Genomic DNA, 21,085 nt, shown 5'->3' on the forward strand with positions numbered 1-21,085 from the left:
GATGTGGAGATGGGGGACCAGAGTTTTGGACGGGGGTGGTTATAATAATTACAGTGTTTGTTAAGTACTTACTATGTGCCAAGCACTGTTCTAAGCACTGGGGTAGACACAAAGTAATCAGGTTGCCCCAAGTGGGGATCACAGTCTTAATTCCCATTTTACAGGTGAAGTGGCTTGCCCAAAGTCACACAGCTGATAAGTGGCAGAGCCGGGATTCGAACCTATGACCTCTGACTCCAAAGTCCGTGCTCTTTCCACTGAGCCACGCTGATCCTCAGTATTCATTCATTCAATCGTATTTATTGAGCGCTTACTGTGTGCAGAGCACCGTACTAAGCCCTTGTGAAGTACAAGTTGGCAACATATAGAGATGGTCCCTACCCAACAGTGGGCTCACGGTCTAGAAGACTATAGATCGACATCCAGCAGATCATTCCATTATAATAATAATAATAATGATGATGATGATAGTTATTAAGCGCTTACTATGTGCAAAGCACTGTTCTAAGCGCTGGGAAGGTTACAAGTTGATCAGGTTGTCCTCCGGGGGGCTCACAGTCTTAATCCCCATTTTACAGATGAGGTCGCTGAGGCACAGAGAAGTTAAAAGGCTTGCCCAAAGTCACACAGCTGACAATTGGCGGAGCCGGGATTTGAACCCGTGACCTCTGACTCCAAAGCCCGGGCTCTTTCCACTGAGCTACGCTGTTATTCTATTTCATTTTGCCACTCTCCCAATTCTACCTAACGTACCCTTATTCTTCCTCCTCCTCCCCCTATTTGAAAATCAGTTTGTCTGCCTGTCTCCTCCAGGACCTTGAGTTGCGGTTTCTGCTGTACTCTCCCAAGTACTCGATAAGATGCTCTGATCGATGAAAATTCTTCTCAAGACTTGTTCCAAAAATCCTCTCTTAGTAGGGACTGATCACACCGTCAGCCCAACTGTGGTGTTGGAAGAAGAACAACTTGAGGGAAATAAGTCTCTGTGATGGAGGGAGCGAGACCACCTCGTTGATCAGGAGGGCTTCCTTGACAGGAGAGGGATGGTTTCGCATCGCCTGGGCCCCATCCTTGGAAATGAGAATTAATTAGAGGTTCGAGAAGCCACGTAACCATATTGTTCTTGACTCCGAACCCCTGACTCACCGCCCAGCTTTGGACACGTCCGTTCCAACAGATGTCTGTCCATCGCTCTGGCTTCCCAGTTGCCCTGCCTATAAAACAGAGAATAATCGCTACTTCCGAGGGGGCATTGAAGGTTAATAGGGAAGGTGACCGGGTTCTTAGAGGCCACAGAGAGGTGTGATTATCCAGAGATCACATGATGTAGGTGAAGCAGGCTGGGACTCTTTCATTCATTCAATCGTATTTATTGAGCACTGTACTAAGCGCTTGGGAAGTCCAAGTTGGCAACATATAGAGACGGTCCCTACCCAACAGTGGGCTCACAGTCTAGAAGGGGGAGACGGAGAACAAAACAAAACATATTAACAAAATAAAGTAGAGTAAATATGTACGAGTAAAATAGAGTAATAAATATGTACAAACATATATACATATATACAGGTGCTGTGGGGAAGGGAAGGAGGTAAGGCGGACTCCCACTGTTGGGTAGGGACTGTCTCTATATGTTGCCAACTGGTACTTCCCAAGCGCTTAGTACAATGCTCTGCACACAGTAAGCGCTCAATAAATACGATTGATGATTGATGATGACTCTTAAGGGGGACAGAGAAATAATCCCTGTTCAATCAGACTGTACTTCCAACGTCAAGCTCACCGCAGACCACTCGCCCACATCCTGCCTCTGGCCTGGAATGCCCTTCCTCTTCCTATCCTACAGACAATGACTCCCCCCACCTTTAAAGCCTTCTTGAAGGCCCAACTCCTCCAAGAGGCCTTCCCTGCCTTAAGCCCTCCTTTCCTCTTCTCCCACTCCTTTCTGTATCACCCTGCCTTGCTCCCTTTATTCGTCCCTCCTCCCAACCCCATAGCACTCACATACATATCCATAATTTATTCATTTATATTCACGTCTGTCTCCCCCTCTAGATGGTAAGTTCGTTGTGGGCAGGAGATGTGTCCATTATAATGTTAATGTTGTATTCTCCCAAGTGCTTAGTGCAGTATACTGCACACAGTAAGTACTCAATAATAATAATAATAATGGCATTTATTAAGCGCTTACTATGTGTAAAGCACTGTTCTAAGCGCTGGGGAGGTTACAAGTTGATCAGGTTGTCCCACAGGGGGCTCACAGTCTTAATCCCCATTTTACAGATGAGGTAACTGAGGCCCAGAGAAGTTAAGTGACTTGCCCAAAGTCACACAGCTGACAATTGGCAGAGCCGGGATTCAAACCCATGACCTCTGACTCCAAACCCCGGGCTCTTCCCACTGAGCCATGCTGCTTCTCAATAAATACAACTGACTGACTGACTACTAAGCACTTGGGAGAGTATAACATGACAAAGTTGGCAGACACGTTCCCTGTCCACAACGCCAAGCCTCCAGCTCTAGTCTAGTCTAGAAGCAGCATGGATCAGTGGAAAGAGCTCAGGCTGCGGGATCAGAGGTCATGGGTTCAAATCCCGGCTCCTCCAATTGTCAGCTGTGTGACTTTGGGCAAGTCACTTAACTTCTCTGGGCCTCAGTTACCTCATCTGCAAAATGCGGATTAAGACTGTGAGCCCCCCGGGGGACAACCTGATCACCTTGTAACCTCCCCAGCGCTTAGAACAGTGCTTTGCACATAATAATAATAATGATGATGGCATTTGTTAAGCACTTACAATGTGCAAAGCACTGTTCTTTGCTGTTCAAAGCACATAATAATAATAATAATAATGGCATTTATTAAGCGCTTACTATTTGCAGAGCACTGTTCTATGCGCTGGGGAGGTTACAAGGTGATCAGGTTGTCCCACAGGGGGCTCACAGTCTTCATCCCCATTTTACAGTTGAGGTAACTGAGGCCCAGAGAAGTGACTTGCCCAAAGTCACACAGCTGACAAGTGGCAGAGCCGGAATTTGGACCCATGACCTCTGACTTCAAAGCCCGTGCTCTTTCGCCTGAGCCACACTGCTTCTATAAATGCCATCATTATTATTATTATTATTATTATAGAGACAAGACTAACTTGCCTCATCCCTATTCAGTCCTTTCTTCCCGTACCCGCCGGCTCCCCCCCACCACACCACACTCACCCAGGGCTCACCCCTTTCCTCCCCACCTCCCGTCACCCAGGGACACGTCTGCTGCACGCAAAATCCTTCTGCCCCTCTGGCTCGCTGCCCAGCACGGAAGCTTGCCTCCTCTTCAGAGCGGTATGACTGAGGGGAAAAAAACAATCTCCTGAGCCCCCAAATAGCCCCAAAATAGTCCAACCAACACCATCATCTCGGTGTCTCTCTCCTCTCACCTCCCCAGGGCCCCTGAGTGATCATTTCCCCCTTCCTGAGTACTGTCATCCCCCTCAGAAGATCACCACAAAGATGACGTGAGCTAAAGGAAACACCTCCCACCTGCTCAGAAGGAAAATAGGAGGATGAGGGAGAGGCAATTGGGAAATGTTTGTGCTGCTAGAAGGAAGAGGGGTGAAGGATGTTGTTTGGCGTTGTGTTTCCCTAAGTCGCTTTCAGACAAGGAACACAAAGCTACCTGAAGGCTCATTATCCCCATTTACCGAGGGGAATTATCCCCATTTACGGAGGGGAAACGAAGCCAGCCCGTGACTGGACCACAATCATCATTGGAGAGGCGGCGTCAGAACGAGGCCACAGAACACTTTGTCACTCTCTTGGGTTTGGGTCCCTCAGGCCTCACTCACTTCTCACACTGTCATCTCAGTCGCCTCACATCCTTCCTAACTTCCTTCCTCAGCCAAAGGAATAATGCCTCGCTTCGGTCACCCGTGAGGGAGTCCATCTCGCCATCAATCTGCAGGAGGACTAGAAAGGACCCCTGGAAAACACCTGGGGTCTTTTTCCTGAGGAGACTCCTTTAAAAGCCATACTGAAAAGGGGGGAATAAATCCCAGAACCTCCTGGATGAGCTAGGAACCAGTCACGCAAAGAGAGACCTCATCTTCTCTAATGGACAAGGTTGTTGGATTATTACTGGGTTCTGATCCCGGCTCTGCCATTTGTCTACTGGGTGACCTTGGGCAAGTTCCCTCTTCGGTAAAATGGGGATTCAATACTTGTTCTCCCTCCCACTTAGACTGCAAGCCCTGTGTGGGATCTGGTTATATTGTATATACCCCCAGCGTAGTACAGTCCAGTCCAGTGTTTGGCACATAGTAAGTGCTTGACAAGTATTGTTATTATTATTTAGTATTAATAACTTCTTGGTGCCTCATTTTCCCCCATCTGCAAAATGGGGATTAAATACTAGTCTAGACTTACACTAGACCGTAAGTTCCTTGAGGGCAGGAATGATGTCTACCAACTGTTTTGTATTGAACTCTTTCAAGAGCTTAGTACAGTGCTCTGCATACAGTAAGCACTCAATAAATATCATTGATTAATTGATTCAAATACCTATTCTCCCTCCCCCATATTCTGGGAGCCCTACATGGGCTGACCTGATTATCTGGTATCTATCCCAGCATTTAGGATAGCAAGTGGCTCTACCACTTGTCCGCTGTGTGACTTTGGGCAAGCCACTAAATTTTTCTGTGCCTCAGTTACCTCATCCATAAAATGGCGATTAAGGCTGTGAGCCCCATGTGGGACAGGGACTGTGTCCAACCTGATTATCTTGTATCTACCCTAGCACTTAGAACAGTGCTTGACACACAGTAAGGGCTTAACAAATACCATCATTATCATCCAGCGCTTAGAACAGTGTTTGGCACATAGTAAGCATTTGACAAATACCATCATTATCATCATCATCATTCGATCATCATCATCTTCATGCTTGCCACATAGTAAGTGCATAACAATTATCACAATTCTTGGGAAGCGTCATGGCCTAGTGGACAGAGCATGAGACTATGAGTCAGAAAACCTAGGTTCTAAATCTGGCTCTACCACTTATCTGTGGTGTGACCTTGGGCAAGTCACTTATCTTCTCTGTCCCTCAGTTCCCTCCTCTGTAAAATGGGGATTAAATCCTACTCCCTCCTACTTAGATTGTGAACCCTGTGTGAAGTAGGGACTGTGTCCAATCTGGTTTATATTGTATCTACCCCAGTGGTTAGTACTATGGCACATAGTAAGCACTTAGCAAGTTTCATAGTAACAATAATCCTCCTCCTCCTTCTTTTTCCCTTCAGAGGAGTCAGGGCAGCTGGGACTCCATGTCCTTTCATCTTCCATTTGAAAAAGGGGAACACATCACTACCCTCAAAGGAATTCTTGAAACCCAGAGTCAAAATGTAAAAGAAAAGGGCCCCCAGGAAGGAGCCATCTCGTCTCCTTTTTTGTTGAGATGGGCCCAGGCACAACCATGTTAGAAGAATGCCCATAGTAAGTGCTCAGTAAATATGACTGACTGACTGAATGAATGAAAGAACCTCTGACTGCCCCATTCGATAACTTCTGGATTGGAAGACCTAAGCAAGTATGCAAGAAAATTCAGTTCTATTCCAGGACTGGGGCCATTTCCAATCTAGCTTTTATTGCCCAACGAGGAGAACCAGAGGCTGAGGTTAAAAACTCATTCAGAGGTCTTTCCAAGACTTACGTATTGATTTTTCCTACAAGGATGTGTTGTGGATCAACAGCATACAAAGAACACTGTATTCGGAGCTAGGAAAATTCCAGACGAGATATGCCCCGGATGATCTCCCACTCTCAAGGAGCTCATAATAATAATAATAATAATGGCATTTATTAAGCGCTATGTGCAAAGCACTGTTCTAAGTGCTGGGGAGGTTACAAGGTGATCAAGTTGTCCCACGGGGTGCTCACAGTCTTCATCCTCATTTTACAGATGAGGTAACTGAGGCCCAGAGAAGTGAAGTGACTTGCCCAACGTCACACAGCTGGCAATTGGTGGAGCCGGGATTTGAACCCATGACCTCTGACTCCAAAGCCCGGGCTCTTTCCACCGAGCCATCTATTGGGGAAGAGAAGAATAATGAAAACCCATCATAGAGATCACCTCTCATGAGTGGAGTCAAGGATGGAGAGGATGGGCAGGAGGCTAGTGATAACTTTTTTCCATCCTACTACAGGATTGATTTCATTACCTGAGGTTTGGATCCTGGTTGAGAGGAGAGGGAGAGGGGAAGTGCGGAGAAAGGCAAACCTACTCTTTGCCAAGAAGAGAGAATAATCTATAATCAACCTTTGGACTCCTGTAGCCTTTTTCTTCCTATCAACTCAAAGTTCCTCCCTAGGTCAAACTTCATTCTACTCTCCCCAGGGTAGACTGAGATCCAGAGAGATTAAGTGCTTGGGTGAGGTCATCCAGGAAGACAGTGGTTGAATCAGGCCTACAACCCTGATCTCCTGTACCTACACAGAGTTCTACTAACCTCAAAAGTCTTGCTCAGAGGGATGAGGAGAAAAGGAATTTCTCCTCACTTCCCAATACCCGAGAAGTAAGCGGGGGAAGGATTTGGTGCTGATCCTTTGAGAACAGCATGAGCCTAAAAGAAGCTGTGGAAGAGCAAAGTAAATATTAACTCCACCCAGGAGGTGATAAGGTGGCATTCCATTTTTTTTTAGTCCTTTGAGTACTTTTCTTGAGGTGCTCCCTCCCCAGCCCTCTGATTACCTCAATAACTGAGTTTCCCCATCATCCTAACTTCTCAAAATGTCCAAGTCTTCTCTCCCTGATTTTTCGTATTGTAGACTTGTTCCCTCTCTTTTCTTTCCTTCACATTCTTTTATTATTATTTCTATATTTGTTAAGCACTTACTATTTGTCAAGCATGGTTCTAAGCACCGAGGTAGATGGAAATTAATCAGGTCAGACACAGTCCCAGCATGAGCCTAAAAGAAGCTGTGGAAGAACAAAGTAAATATTAACTCCACCCAGGAGGTGATAAGGTGACATTCTATTTTTTTTTAGTCCTTTGAATACTTTTCTTGAGGTGCTCCCTCCCCAGCCCACTGATCTGCTCTGATTACCTCAATAACTGAGTTTCCCCATCATCCTAACTTCTCAAAATGTCCAAGTCTTCTTTCCCTGATTTTTCCTATTGTAGACTTGTTCCCTCTCTTTTCTTTCCTTCACATTCTTTTATTATTATTCCTACATTTGTTAAGCACTTACTATTTGTCAAGCATGGTTCTAAGCACCGGGGTAGATGGAAATTAATCAGGTTAGACACAGTCCCAGCATGAGCCTAAAAGAAGCTGTGGAAGAACAAAGTAAATATTAACTCCACCCAGGAGGTGATAAGGTGACATTCTATTTTTTTTTTGTCAAAGATTTGAGTATTTTTCTTAAGGTGCTCCCTCCCCAGCCCACTGATCTCCTCTGGTTACCTCAATAACTGAGTTTCCCCATCATCCTAACTTCTCAAAATGTCCAAGTCTTCTCTCCCTGATTTTTCCTATTGTAGACTTGTTCCCTATCTTTTCTTTCCTTCACATTCTTTTATTATTATTCCTATATTTGTTAAGCACTTACTATTTGTCAAGCATGGTTCTAAGCACTGGGGTAGATGGAAATTAATCAGGCCAGACACAGTCCCAGCATGAGCCTAAAAGAAGCTGTGGAAGAACAAAGTAAATATTAACTCCATCCAGGAGGCGAAAAGGTGGCATTCTATTTTTTTTTTGTCAAACATTTGAGTACTTATCTTGAGGTGCTCCCTCCCCAGCTCACTGATCTCCTCTGATTACATCAATAACTGAGTTTCCCCATCATCCTAACTTCTCAAAATGTCCAAGTCTTCTTTCCCTGATTTTTCCTATTGTAGACTTATTCCCTCTCTTTTCTTTCCTTCACATTCTTTTATTATTATTCCTACATTTGTTAAGCACTTACTATTTGTCAAGCATGGTTCTAAGCACCGGGGTAGATGGAAATTAATCAGGTCAGACACAGTCCCTGTCCCACATTGGGCTCACAGTCTAAGTAGGAGGGAGAACAGGCATTGAATCCCCATTTTACAGATGAGGAAATGGAGGCACGGAGAAATTAAATGACTTGCCAAAGGTCACACATGTGACAACTGGCAGAGCCAGGATTAGAATCCAGAATACTTGACTCCCAAACCAGTACTCTTTCCACTAGGTTCGCTGCTCTTCCTGCACATCAAGAAGGGAGATTCTGGAAAGGGATCCAGGCTGCATTTTATGCAAGAGTTTTCTATGTAAGTTGGGATCATAAAGTCATGATCATCCTGAAATTTATTTTCAGCATCTGTCTCCCCCACTAGACTGTCAGCTCCTTGAGAGCAGGGATCGTAATTTCAATTTCTATTGTAACTCTTCCAAGCGCTCAATACAGTGTTCTGAAGAGAGTAAGTGTTTGATAAATACTAATGATTGGCTGAATTTCTTTTCCCAGAGAGCTTTAAGCAGGTCAGGGAGAGAGGAAGGAATAGTACAGCTTGTTTTGGACAGGGAACATCCACCAACTCCGTTGTACTGTCCTAAATGTTTAGTACAGTGCTCTGCACACAGTAAGCCCTCAATAAATACCATTGTGATGACAGGAATGATGTTTGGAAAGAGCCCGGGGTTAGAGTGCCAGGAAACAAAAGCATCAGATTGTTTAACTTCATCCCACTGTATGCAAAGCACCGTTCCAAGAGCTTGGGAAAGCACAGTAGACGAAGGCCCAATTCCTAGCGATAAAGAGTTTTCAAACCAGCTAAGGGAGAAAGATATAAAATAATTCACCAACAGGAGGAAAATAATATGCTCCAAAGTGCAACCGGTACCAAAAGGGCTGAGGGGAGAGCAGAGAGCTTGTGACCTGAAGAGAAGAATCATTAATCAGGGAAAGGCCTCCTGGAGAAGGTGGATTTTCAGAAAGGTTTGGGAGATGGATAAATCTGTGGTTTGGTGGATTTGGAGGGAGAGAGAGCGCTTCAGGCAGCGAGAGGCCCTGAGTCGGGGGTGAAGGTGGGAGTGTCAAGAATAAGGCACAGAGAAAGTGAGTTGGGGTAGAAGAAGAAGAAAGTAGATAAGAAGGGAGAGAGCTGATTAAATTCCTTGGATTTGTCCCTGGTCAAATAGCAAGTCTCTCCATCCCAGGCTTGGGCTCTCATATGTTATTTATTTAGCACGCATTATGTGCCAAGGATGGAATGAGGTGCTGGGGCAGAAATAATAATAGTACTAATTGTGGTATTTGTTCATTCATTCATTCAATCGTATTTATTGAGCACTTACTGTGTGTAGAGCACTGTACTCAGCACTATGTGCCAGGCACTGTACTAAGTGCTGGGGTGGATACAAGCAGATGGGTTGGACATAGTCTGGGACACATGTGGGGCTCACAGTCTCAATCCCCATTACAGATGAGGTCACTGAGGCCCGGAGACGTGAAGTGACCTGCCCAAGGTCACACAGCAGACAAGTGGGGGAACCGGGATTAGAACCCCTGACCTTCTGACTCCCAGACTCTTGCTTGTCAGCTGTGTGACTTTGGGCAAGTCACTTCACTTCTCTGAGCCTCAGTGTCAGTCCGTCAATTTTATTTATTGAGCGCTTACTGTGTGCAGAGTACTGTATTAAGTTCTTGGAGAGTACAATGCAACAGGCACATTCCTGCTCACAGCTACGTATATAAGTGATGTTGGGCTGGGAGGGGGATGAATTAAGGGAGCGAGTCAGGGCGACGTAGAAGGAGGTGGGAGAAGAAGAAAGGAAGGCTTAGTCAGGGAAGGCCTCTTGGAGGAGATGGGCCTTCAATAAGGCTCTGAATGCGAGGAGAGTAATTATCTGTGGATATGAGGAGGGAGGGCATTTCAATCAATCAATCAATCGTATTTGTTGAGCGCTTACTGTGTGCACAGCACTGTACTAAGCACTTGGGAAGTACAAGTTGGCAACATATAGAGACAGTCCCTACCCAACAGTGGGCTCACAGTCTAGAAGGGGGAGACAGACAACAAAACATAGTAACAAAATAAAATAAATAGAATAGATATGTACAAGTAAAATAGAGTAATAAATATATACAAACATATATACATATATACAGGTGCTGTGGGGAAGGGAAGGAGGTAAGGCGGGGGGGGGATGGGGATGGGGATGAGGGGGAGCTGCTTCAGTCCAGAAGCAGCTGACAATCTCTTCTTCAGGATCCACCAGGCCTCAGAACCCTTTCAGAGACTGTTAAATCACTCCTTTGATTTTGAGAGGGCAATTTTAATAGGGGAATTTATATTGATCAATCAGTGATATTTCCTGAGCACTTACTCAGTGTAGAGCGCTGGACTTGCTTTGCTGTCTGTCTTCTCCTTCTAGCCTGTGAGCCCGTTGTTGGGTAGGGATTGCCCCTATCTGTTGCCGAATTGTGCCTTCCAAGCGCTTAGTCCAGTGCTCTGCACACAGTAAGTGTTCAATAATCAATCAATCAATCGTATTTATTGAGTGCTTACTATGTGCAGAGCACTGGACTAAGCGCTTGGGAAGTACAAGTTGGCAACAACAATAAATACGATTGAATGAGTGAATGAATGAACTAAGCACTTGGGAGAGTCCAATACAGCTGGTAGATATGATCCCCGCCTTCGAGGAGCTACTGTCAACCTCTTTTGTCCCTCTCCTTCCCCGTTAATTTGAATTCAGCCCAGCCCATTATCACGCAGCCAGTGGAAGGAAAGAAATAAGAAATGAGCCCAAGTCACTTTATCATTTTCTACTTTATTACTTCAAATTAACAACCACAATAAAGCTCAAAAAAGTCCAATATTTACACAGGAAAAAAGTACAAAATTCCCCCCAAAGTTCTTCAGTTTTTTTTTCAGTTTTTTTAAGTTACAAAGTAATAAAAAGCTTTACTCTTTAATTAAAAAAAGAGAGAAAAGAGAGAGAGGGGTAAATAAATTAGGAAAACAAAACGAAACAAAAAAAAACAAACAAAAAAAAGTTGTGTTAAATAGAAAGGATAAAAACCGAAAAAAAACGCTCCCATCCTCACCCCACTGCCTTGGCACTGACCCCCCTCACCCCCCACCAGCAGTTCCTCACTACAGGGTGAGCAGGGCCGCTAGAGGTCAAAGGTCAATAGGTCACTGCCATGACCAGTTCAGTTAAAACCCAGGAGTCGCTTTCTTTCCTGGCGCATTTGGAAATGGTCTCCAGATTTTTTTTTATTTTTTAATTCTTCTCTGTTTAAAAGCAGGAAGAGGGGAGGGAAAGGGGGCTGCCAGGCTGGGCAGATGGTCAGTCCCGGGGTGTCTGATGGTTTAGGAAGAGAGGCGGGGAGGACAGGGGAAGGGGAAAGATGTGGGAGAAGAGGGGGCCGGGGAGAAAATAAACCCTCGCCTACCCGAGGCTTGGCCCTGTCTCCCGCATTCTCCTCAGTGCGGTCGGTCGTCACACTGCTTTCCAAACTCAAACTAAAACGCTTCGACTGAAATTCAGTGGGAGGGGAGGTGGGCCATGGGGGAAGGGACACCTGGCATCAGCTTCGCACTGTAGGGAGCCTTTCTGCCCCTTGCTTTCATCCTAGGATAGACACAAACAAAATATATACACATACATACACCCACACTCATTTGCAAGCATGTCCACACACACGCAAACTCCTGCTCTCTCTCCCCCCGGATCTCCGCTTTCCGACGCCTCAGGCCTGGGCCATCCAGGCCGTAACTGGCCGGCCAGGCAAATCCGCGGCGAGGCAGGGAGAGCGGGAGCAGGCGGCTCCGTCTCCCGCTCATCCCGACCCGGAGGACAGTGCCAGCTCCAGACGGGACAGAGGAGCCTGTCGGGGGAGAAGGAGGAGGGAAGGGGAGAGAAGGCCCAGGGGGGCGGGGGACGCCACAACGACTAAGCCCACAAATTCTGTCCTTTTCGGCCAGGGACCCTCAAGAATCTGACTCTTCAGCAGCAGCTCCGAGACTCAACAGTGGGAGGAAATCCACGCCTAATTAACGGTGGCGAGGGTGGGGAGGAGCGGCCCACTGGAATAAACACGTTTACCTATCAAAAATAAAAACCAAAGAATCACGCCTGGGGGGCAGGAGGAGCGGCTCCCAGAGGACTGAAGATTTTCCCCCGAGACCCGGGCCTCGGGGACAGCGGGAAGGGGTGGCCTGCGGAGACTCCGGGCCGATGGGGCTCCGGTGAGGGGAGGGGGCTCGGCGGTGGCGTCCAAAAGGCTCCCGTGGATATCTTCTCCGAGGACCCCCGGAGCAGGTGCCCCCCCGCCACCTTGTCGCCGGTCTCTCCCAGCCCCCAAAAATCTGTTGTGAGGTGAGTGGCGGGTTTTTGTTTGCTGTTTTGTTCTCTTTCAGGTTTGTTTTTTTTTTTAGTGTTTTTTGTTTTTTTTTAAAAGAAAAATACAGTGAAGACACTGAAAGGGGGAAGAGAGAAGAGAAAGTTAGAGAGGGTGGGTTCTCTCCTCGTAGCCAGAATTCCTCTTCACATCCCACACCCTGCTTTCCACTTGAGCTCCATGTACCTTCCTCGACCCCCCCCGTGATAAATAATAATGGCATTTGTTAAGCGCTTACTATGTGCAAAGCACTGTTCTAAGCGCTGGGGGGGATACAGTGTGATCAAGTTGTCCCATGTGGGGCTCACAGTCTTAATCCCCATTTTTACAGATGAGGTAACTGAGGCTCAGAGAAGTTAAGTGACTTGCCCAAGGTCACACAGCAGACTTGTGGTGGAGCCAGGATTCGAACCCATGACCTCTGACTCCAAAGCCCGGGCTCTTTCCACTGAGCCACCATCTCTCCCTTCAGAGTGACGTCCCCCTCTCCATCCCCCCACATCTTACCTCCTTCCCTTCCCCACAGCACCTGTATATATGTATATGTTAGTACATATTTATTACTCTATTTATTTATTTATCTTACTTGTACATATCTATTCTATTTATTTTATTTTGTTAGTATGTTTGGTTTTGTTCTCTGTCTCCCCCTTCTAGACTGTGAGCCCGCTGTTGGGTAGGGACTGTCTCTATGTGTTGCCGACTTGTATTTCCCAAGCGCTTAGTACAGTGCTCTGCACACAGTAAGCGCTCAATAAATACGATTGATTGATTGATTGACAGTCCTGCTTCTTATAATCATAATAATTGTGCCGTTTGTTAAGGTAATACCGTGTGCTAAGCACAGTGACAGTCCTGCTTCTTATAATCATAATAACTGTGCCGTTTAAGGTAATACCCTGTGCTAAGCACTGGGGCAAATACAACACAATCAGACCAGACAGAGTCCCTTGTCTCACGTGGGGCTCACCTTTTAAGGGGAAGGGAGAACAGGAATTGAATCCCCATTTTATAGGTGAGGAAACTGAGGCCCAGAGAAGTTAAGTGACTTGCCCAAGGCAACACAGTAGACAAGGGGCTACTCAGCTACAAGGGGCGCTGAGAGGTAGCGTGGCTCACTGGAAAGAGCACGGGCTTTGGAGTCAGAGGTCATGGGTTCGAATCCCGGCTCCACCACTTGTCAGCTGTGGGACCTTGGGCAAGCCACGTAACTTCTCTGTGCCTCAGTTACCTCATCTGTAAAATGGGGATGAAGACTGTGAGCCCCACGTGGGACAACCTGATCACCTTGTATCCCCCCAGCGCTTAGAACAGTGCTTTGCACATAGTAAGCGCTTAATAAATGCCATTATTATTATTATTATTATTAAGGGGCTGAGCTGAGAACCCAGGTCCCCCAGTTCCCTGTTCTGTGCTCTTTCCACTAGACCACCCTTTCTTCTTATAATAATAGTAAAAATAATAATGATAATAAGAGTGGAATTTGTCGAGTGATTTCTACATGCCAAGCACTGTGCTACACACTGGGGTAGATATGGAATAATCAGGTCAGATACAGTTCCTGTCCCACATGAGGCTCACAGCCAAGTGGCTTCCACAGGGTCACATAAAGCCAGGATTAGATTCTAGGTATCCTCACTCCCACCTATACTTGTCTTCCTTACAGACAGAGTCTGCATGGAGAACCCCATTTGCTTGTATCCACCCCAGCACTTAGTACAGTGCCTGCCACATAGTAAGCGCTTAACGAATACCATTAAAAAAAACAACGGAGCATACCTCAACAACCCTGAGAGGAACACTAAAGATGGAGGCTGAGATACAACTTGCTTTAATAATAATAATGATAATAGTAATGATGGTATTTGTTAAGCGCTTACTATGTGCCAACTACTGTCCTAAGCGCTGCAGTAGATACAAGGTCATCGGCTGGTCTCACGTGGGGCTCGCAGTCTTCATCCCCGTTTTACAGAGGAGGTAACTGAGGCACAGAGAAGCGAAGTGACTTGCCCAAAGTCACTCAGCTGACAGGTGGCAGAGCCGGGATTAGAACCCACGATCTCTGACTCCCAAGCCTGGGCTCTTTCCGCTTGGGAGAGTACAATATCAGTATTATTATGGTATTTGTTAAGCGCTTAAGTGCTGAGGTAGATGCAGGGAATCAGGCTGTCCCACGTGGGGCTCACAGTCTTCACCCCCATTTTTCAAATGAGGGAACTGAGGCACAGAGGAGGGAAAGAGCCCGGGCTAGGGAGTCAGAGACGTGGGTTCTAATCCCGGCTCTGCCACCTGTCAGCTGACTGACTTTGGGCAAGTCACTTCACTGTGCCTCAGTTATGTCCTCTGTTGCCAACTTGTATTCATTCATTCAATCAATCGTATTTATTGAGCGCTTACTGTGTGTAGAGCACTATACTAAGCGCTTGGGAAGTAGAAGTTTGCAACATAGAGAGACGGTCCCTACCCAAGAGTGGGCTCACAGTGTAGAAGGGGACTGAGCTTTCCACTAAGCCATGGAGCGGCCCCCTTTCACTGGCCCTCTGCTCTAGGGGAAGGCAAGTTGGGAGAGATTCGTCCCCCCCCCATGCCCTGGCAGCCCCTCATTCTGACCAGGGGTAAGTCGGGGGGCAAACAGTAGGGCCAATGCCCTGACCTCCATCACCTGGCTTAGGAGTCAGCGTCCACTCTTAGGCAGTCTTTCTCTGCTCCCCACTTTCTCTCTCCCCAGTAAGAGATGCCACGGGAGGGACCCCCAAGGGAAAGAGCGGCTCACCTAAGCAAACACTGGTCCGGGGGCATCGTCTTCTCACTTCCCGAGGTGATCAAACGGCACGCTCGTCTGGGCCGGAACCGGGGAGGGAAAGCGGTGAGAGAGAGAGAGAGAGAGGGAAACTCAGGGGAGGCTTCATGGGGGTGCAGGGGTGGAATAGTCACGGACGCGGTTAAGAACAAGTGTCCCAGGCATCCGGGCAGAGGGGCAGATGGGCTGGGGAAGAGATCTTACCTGTGATGCTGAAATCCGCGAAACCTCTTGCCGCCCTGTGAGGTCGGAGGAGGAGACGTTGGCCGGGGCCCCCCCGGTGCAACCTCATGCTGACCTTCCGCTCTCTGTCCACTCGTGAGATCGCTCTGGGAGAAGTGTTGCCTGCTGGGAGCACCCGGGGTGGGGAGAACAGAGAACAGCCCTCAGTCATAGGCACAGAATAATAAGTACTACTAATAAATAATAATCCTGGGCTCTGCCAAGCACTGGGCTAAGTTCTGGGCTGATTACGAGATCATCATCACCATCATCGATCGTATTTATTGAGCGCTTACTACGTGCAGAGCACTGTACTAAGCGCTTGGGAAGTACAAATTGGCAACATATAGAGACAGTCCCTACCCAACAGTGGGCTCACAGTCTAAAACGGGGAGACAGAGAACAAAACCACACATACTAACAAAATAAAATAAATAGGATAGATATGTACAAGCAAAATAAATAAATGAATAGAGTAATAAATATGTACAAACATATATACATATATACAGGTGCTGTGGGGAAGGGAAGGACCCAGAGATCATCTGGGCTGATAACATGGGACAGGTGTTGAGAGAACAGGTACTGAATTTATTTATTATTTCTTTTATTTTGTTAGTATGTTTGGTTTTGTTCTCTGTCTCCCCCTTTTAGACTGTGAGCCCACTGTTGGGTAGGGACTGTCTCTAGATGTTGCCAACTTGTACTTCCCAAGTGCTTAGTACAGTGCCCTGCACACAGTAAGAGCTCAATAAATACGATTGATTGATTGATTATTGAATCCTCAGTTTACAGATGAAGAACCTGAGACCCAAGGAAGTGAAGTGACTTGCCCAAGGTCACGCAGCAGGCAAAGGGCAGATCCGGGATTAGAACCCAGGACTGCGCTCTTTGCACTAGGCCATGCTGTTTCCCACTTCCCCAACACAACCGACCTCCTCAGGGCCAGTGGCCTGATGCCGGAGGAGGCCCCGGGGGCTGTACAGGAGGGTAAGATGTGATTCTTGCCCCAAGGGTCATCCCTAAGGGGACAGACCAGTTGGGAGAACCTACACAACAGAATCCAGCGTGGCAGAGCATATCTAAATAATAATAATAATAATAATAATAATAATAATAATAATAATTACGGTATTTGTTAAGCACTTATTATGTGCCAGACACTGTACTAAGTGTACACTGTACTGTACTAAGTGCTGGGTTGGATACAAGCAAATCAAGAACACAGTCCCCGTCCCACGTGGGGCTCACAGTTTCAATTCTGATTTTACAGATGAGGTAACTGAGGCCCAGAGAGGTGAACTGACTTGCCCAGGGTCACACAGCAGACAAGTGGTGGACCTGAGAATAGAACTCATGACCTTCTGACTCCCAGAAACTCAGGTGGTTAAATAAATCAGGAACAAATAAATGTGTTAGCACACTAGAGGACGGGGGGAAGACTGATTAGGGGCTGCTGCCTTGATCCAAATGATCAATCAATCAATCAATCAATCGTATTTATTGAGCACTTACTGTGTGCAGAGCACTGTACTAAGCACTTGGGAAGTACAAGTTGGCAACATATAGAGACAGTCCCTACCCAACAGTGGGCTCACAGTCTAAAATGATGATGACTTGACACCTGTTCACATGTTTTGTCTTGTCGTCTGTCTCCCCCTTCTAGACTGTGAGCCCGTTGTTGGGTAGGGACCGTCTCTAGATGTTGCCAACTTGTACTTCCCAAGCGCTTAGTACAGTGCTCTGCACACAGTAAGAGCTCAATAAATATGATTGAATGAATGAGTGAATGAAATCAGGAACAAATAAATGTATTAGCACACTAGAAGGCGGGGGGGAAGACTGATCAGGGGCTGCTGCTTTGACCCAAATGATGTAATAATAATAATAATAATAATAATAATAATAGTGGTATTTGTTAAGCCCTTACTATGTACCAGGCACTGAAATAAGTGTTGGGGTGGATACAAGCATATCAAGCTGGACATTGTCCCTGTCCCACTTGGGACTCACAATCTCAATCCTGTGTGACCTTGGGCAAGTTACTTGCCTAGCAGCATGGCTCAGCGGCAAGAGCCCAGGTTTGGGTGTCAGAGGTCCTGGGTTCTAATCCCTACTCCGCCACTTGTCAGCAGTGTGACTTTGGGCAAGTCACTTTACTTCTCTGTGCCTCAGTTACCTCGTTTGTCAAATGGGGATTAAGACTGTGAGCCCCATGTGAGACAACCTGATCACCTTGCATTGCCCCCAGCGCTTAGAAAAGTGCTTCTCACATAGTAAGCGCTTAACCCATACCGTCATTATTATCATTATTCATTCATTCATTCATTCAATCGCATTTATTGAGCGCTTACTGTGTGCAGAGCACTGTACTAAGCACTTGGGAAGTACAAGTTGGCAACATACAGAGATGGTCCCTACCCAACAACGGGCTCACAGTCTAAGGTGATTTGATTTAAAGAAACAAAAGAGGGGAAGCAACATAAATCGACCAGGGGAGGGGAAAGAAAGGAACTAAAATAAAAAGGGCTTACTATTCAGCGCTTAGAACAGTGCTTTGCACATAGTAAGCGCTTAAAAAATGCCATCATTATTATTTTAGAGATGATGCAACTGAGGCACAGAAAAATGAAGCTGCCCAAGGTCACACCAGACAAGTGGTGGAGCTGGGATTAAAACCCATGACCTCTTGACTCCCAAGCCTGCGCTCTATCCACCACGTCAAGTCGATCCACGTCCCCTGGCCTGAGGGACTCCCGGCTGGTTTCCCCACCGCCCCCTTCCCCTCTCACCAGTCTGCTGGATTCGGGAGGCGGGCGTGGAGGCCATAGGCTCGGCCACGTTGCGGAGCCGGTTGGCGGTGGCTCCGGCCGGGGGTCCGGGGGGGAGGGCCCGCGTAGCCGAGCCTCGCAACTGCCCCATCCTCTCCTCCCGCTCGTGCTCCCGTCGCTCTCTGTCCATGTCCTCGGGGTTCCGGGCTGCGCCCTGTCAGGGAGAAGAAAGAGGGGTCGGGGGAAAGAGGCAGCTGAGTCCACGGCAGCCAGCTCCTGCCCCAGGCCGTGGAGGTGGCTGGGGCCAGAGGATGTTGGTCCTTGCTTACTCTGCCTGCGGGAAGGGGCGGGGATGTGATATTTTCACAAATACATCACAGGAGCAACAACGGGTCCGGCTGACTTTGCGTGCTCCTTAGGTCTCATCCTCCTTGTCCAATGTCTGAGGGGGGGCTGATTCTTCCCTTGCGAGCACATCAGACTGCCCACAATCAACACCCCCATCTAGTCCCAGCCCTCCCACAATGGGCCCAGTTCTCCCAGTACGGGACGGACTTGTCTCCCCAGTATTCCCGGCGTGGGCCACGATCCAGCCAACCCACTCAGTGCCCGGGCCAGGCCAGGCAGCCGTCGATGCCTGACTGAGCCCAGGAAAGGGTGCGGGGAAAGGGGACCGGGGTGGGGATGGTCTGCAGGACTGAAGGTCAGCCTCCTGCGGGGGTCTCCCGGCTCGGAGCGGCGGGAGCGGAGGGCGGCGAGCTGAGGGCGGAGCCGGGGCTCTGAGGCGTTACCTAACGGATCGCGGGGTGCTCCGGGGGCGACAGCACGAGGCTGGCTGGGCGGGAGCCGCATCTGCAGACAAGAGAGCTCAGGGCTGAGTGGAGATCGGAACTTGGAAAAACGCCGTCTCCCCCAGTCTCTCCCAGGCAGAAGGGGCGGTCCTCCAGCGGCCCCCCCTCCCCCCCCACCCCAGCCGGCTTCCCTCCGCCGGGATCGCTGCCAGGCAGCGGGAGGCAGGCGGTGTGATCTGGAGGCCCGCTCTCGGCCGGGCCGGGAGTCCAGACCTGCCGGCCACACTGCCCTAACGCTCACGGGACAAAGACCGGGGATCTGCTCAGGAGGAAGGCTCACGGCTCGCCCAAGGAAGGAGGAGGAGGATGAGGAAACAGAAGGAGGGCCGGCAAGAGTCTCCACTCATTGCAAATGGCTGCCGGGCATCGGGCACAAACCATCACCAGCCACGCCTGCTAGAGATGCCACTCCAAAGTATTTATTAGTATGGAATTTGTTAAGCGCTTACTATGTGTCAAGCACTAAGCTCTGGGGTAAAAACAAGTTTATCAGGCTGCCTCATACGGAGCTCACGGTCTAAGGAGGAGAGGGAACAAGCATGTAATCCCCATTTTACAATTGGGGAAACTGAGGTACAGAGAAGCTAAGTGATTTGTCCAAGGTCACACGGCAAGTAAGCACTGTAAGCTCGCTGTAGGCAGGGAACGAGTCTGCCAGCACTGCTGTATTGTTCTCTCCCAAGTGCTTAGAGCAGTGCTCGGAACATGGTAAGTGCTCAATAAATATCACTGATGAGGAATTTGCAAGGACAGGATTAGTACCCAGGTCCTCTGACTCGCAGGCCTGTGCTATTTTCACCAGGTTATGCTACTTTCCCGAAGGTGCTCTTTGCAACTTTGCATGTAAACATGCTTACACGGGAAGCATGTTCGAGATCCATAAACAATGGACTGCTAGGGTCTGTCCTCTGAAAGATGCTGGAATTTCCCACAGTGCATCTATGTGCTGCTCCTAATGGACAGCACGTGACTTGAATGTCACCTGAAAATGCCATCTGTAGGGGTGTCATACCTGTGGCTCAGGCTGCTTGCTACCAATCCTTGAAGGCCAGGGAGAGACAGGCTCTAATAACAAATGACTGTGCTATTAGGTAAGCGCTTGCTATGTATTATACTAAGCAGCATGGCCTAGTAGCAAAAGCCTGGGCTTGCGAGTCAGAGGACATGGATTCTAATACTGGCCCTGCCGCTTGTCTGTTGTGTGACCTTGGACAAGTCACTTAACTTCTGTGGGCCTCTTTTACCTCATCTGTAAAATGAGGATTAAGACTGGGAGCCGCATGTGGGACAGCGACTGTGTCCAACCTGATTACCTTGTTTCAACCCCAGTGCTTAAAACAGTGCTTGGCACATTGTACAAATACCATTCCTCTTATTATTACTACTGAGCACTGGGCTATGGGCTAAGCGCATCGTACATAGTCCCTGTTCCACAGGGGACTCACAGTCTAGTGGCGAGGGAGAACAGGTCATGTATCCCCATTTTACAGACGAAGAAACTGAGGCCCAGAGAAATGAAGTGTCTTGACCAAGGTCACTTAACATGGCAGGGAACAAATCTACCAAATTTGCTATCCTGAATCCTCCCAAATGCTTAGTACAATGATCTGCCCATAATAAGCACTCAATAAACACCACTGATTGATTGACTGATATTGTGGAAGAGCTGGGATTAGAACCCAGTTCTCCTGACTCCCAGATGTGTGATCTTTTCACTAGGCCGTGCTGCTTCTCTCCAGAGTCCAGGAGAAAGTTTCTTTTGAGCAGGACTGAGTTCAACCCACAGCCCTGCTATTCTCCTTGCCTCCCTTTACCCACCTTGGAAACTCCACTAGGACTCTAGTGCTGTTAGATTCAAAGGATGATTCTGGTCTGTTCCCAATTCAAAGGGTGATTCTGGTCTGCTCCCAATGGCCTAGGTGCAAGAGCGAAGTCTTGGGAGTCAGAGGACATGGGTTCTAATCCAGGCTCTGCCACTGGTCAGCTGTGTGACCTTAGGAAAGTCACTTAATTTCTTTGGACCTCAGTTACCTCATCTGCAAAATGGGGATTAAGCCTATGAGCCCCATGTGGGACAGGG

The 21,085-nt window shown here is 47.8% G+C and overlaps 1 protein-coding gene across 1 annotated transcript in view; it reads right to left on the reverse strand.

Moving 5' to 3' along the window:
* Window positions 1-10,959: 10,959 nt before the first annotated feature.
* LOC119936757 (casein kinase I-like) overlaps window positions 10,960-21,085 on the reverse strand; it is a 46,588-nt gene continuing 36,462 nt past the window's right edge. The window contains 5 exon segments of the mRNA XM_038756252.1: window positions 10,960-12,439; window positions 15,135-15,200; window positions 15,366-15,437; window positions 15,439-15,506; window positions 18,176-18,368. Coding sequence (XP_038612180.1) covers window positions 15,168-15,200; window positions 15,366-15,437; window positions 15,439-15,506; window positions 18,176-18,368 — 366 coding nt within the window. The 3' untranslated portion in view covers window positions 10,960-12,439; window positions 15,135-15,167.

Source organism: Tachyglossus aculeatus, chromosome 14, assembly GCF_015852505.1.
Source record: "Tachyglossus aculeatus isolate mTacAcu1 chromosome 14, mTacAcu1.pri, whole genome shotgun sequence".
NCBI classification, from domain to species: domain Eukaryota; kingdom Metazoa; phylum Chordata; class Mammalia; order Monotremata; family Tachyglossidae; genus Tachyglossus; species Tachyglossus aculeatus.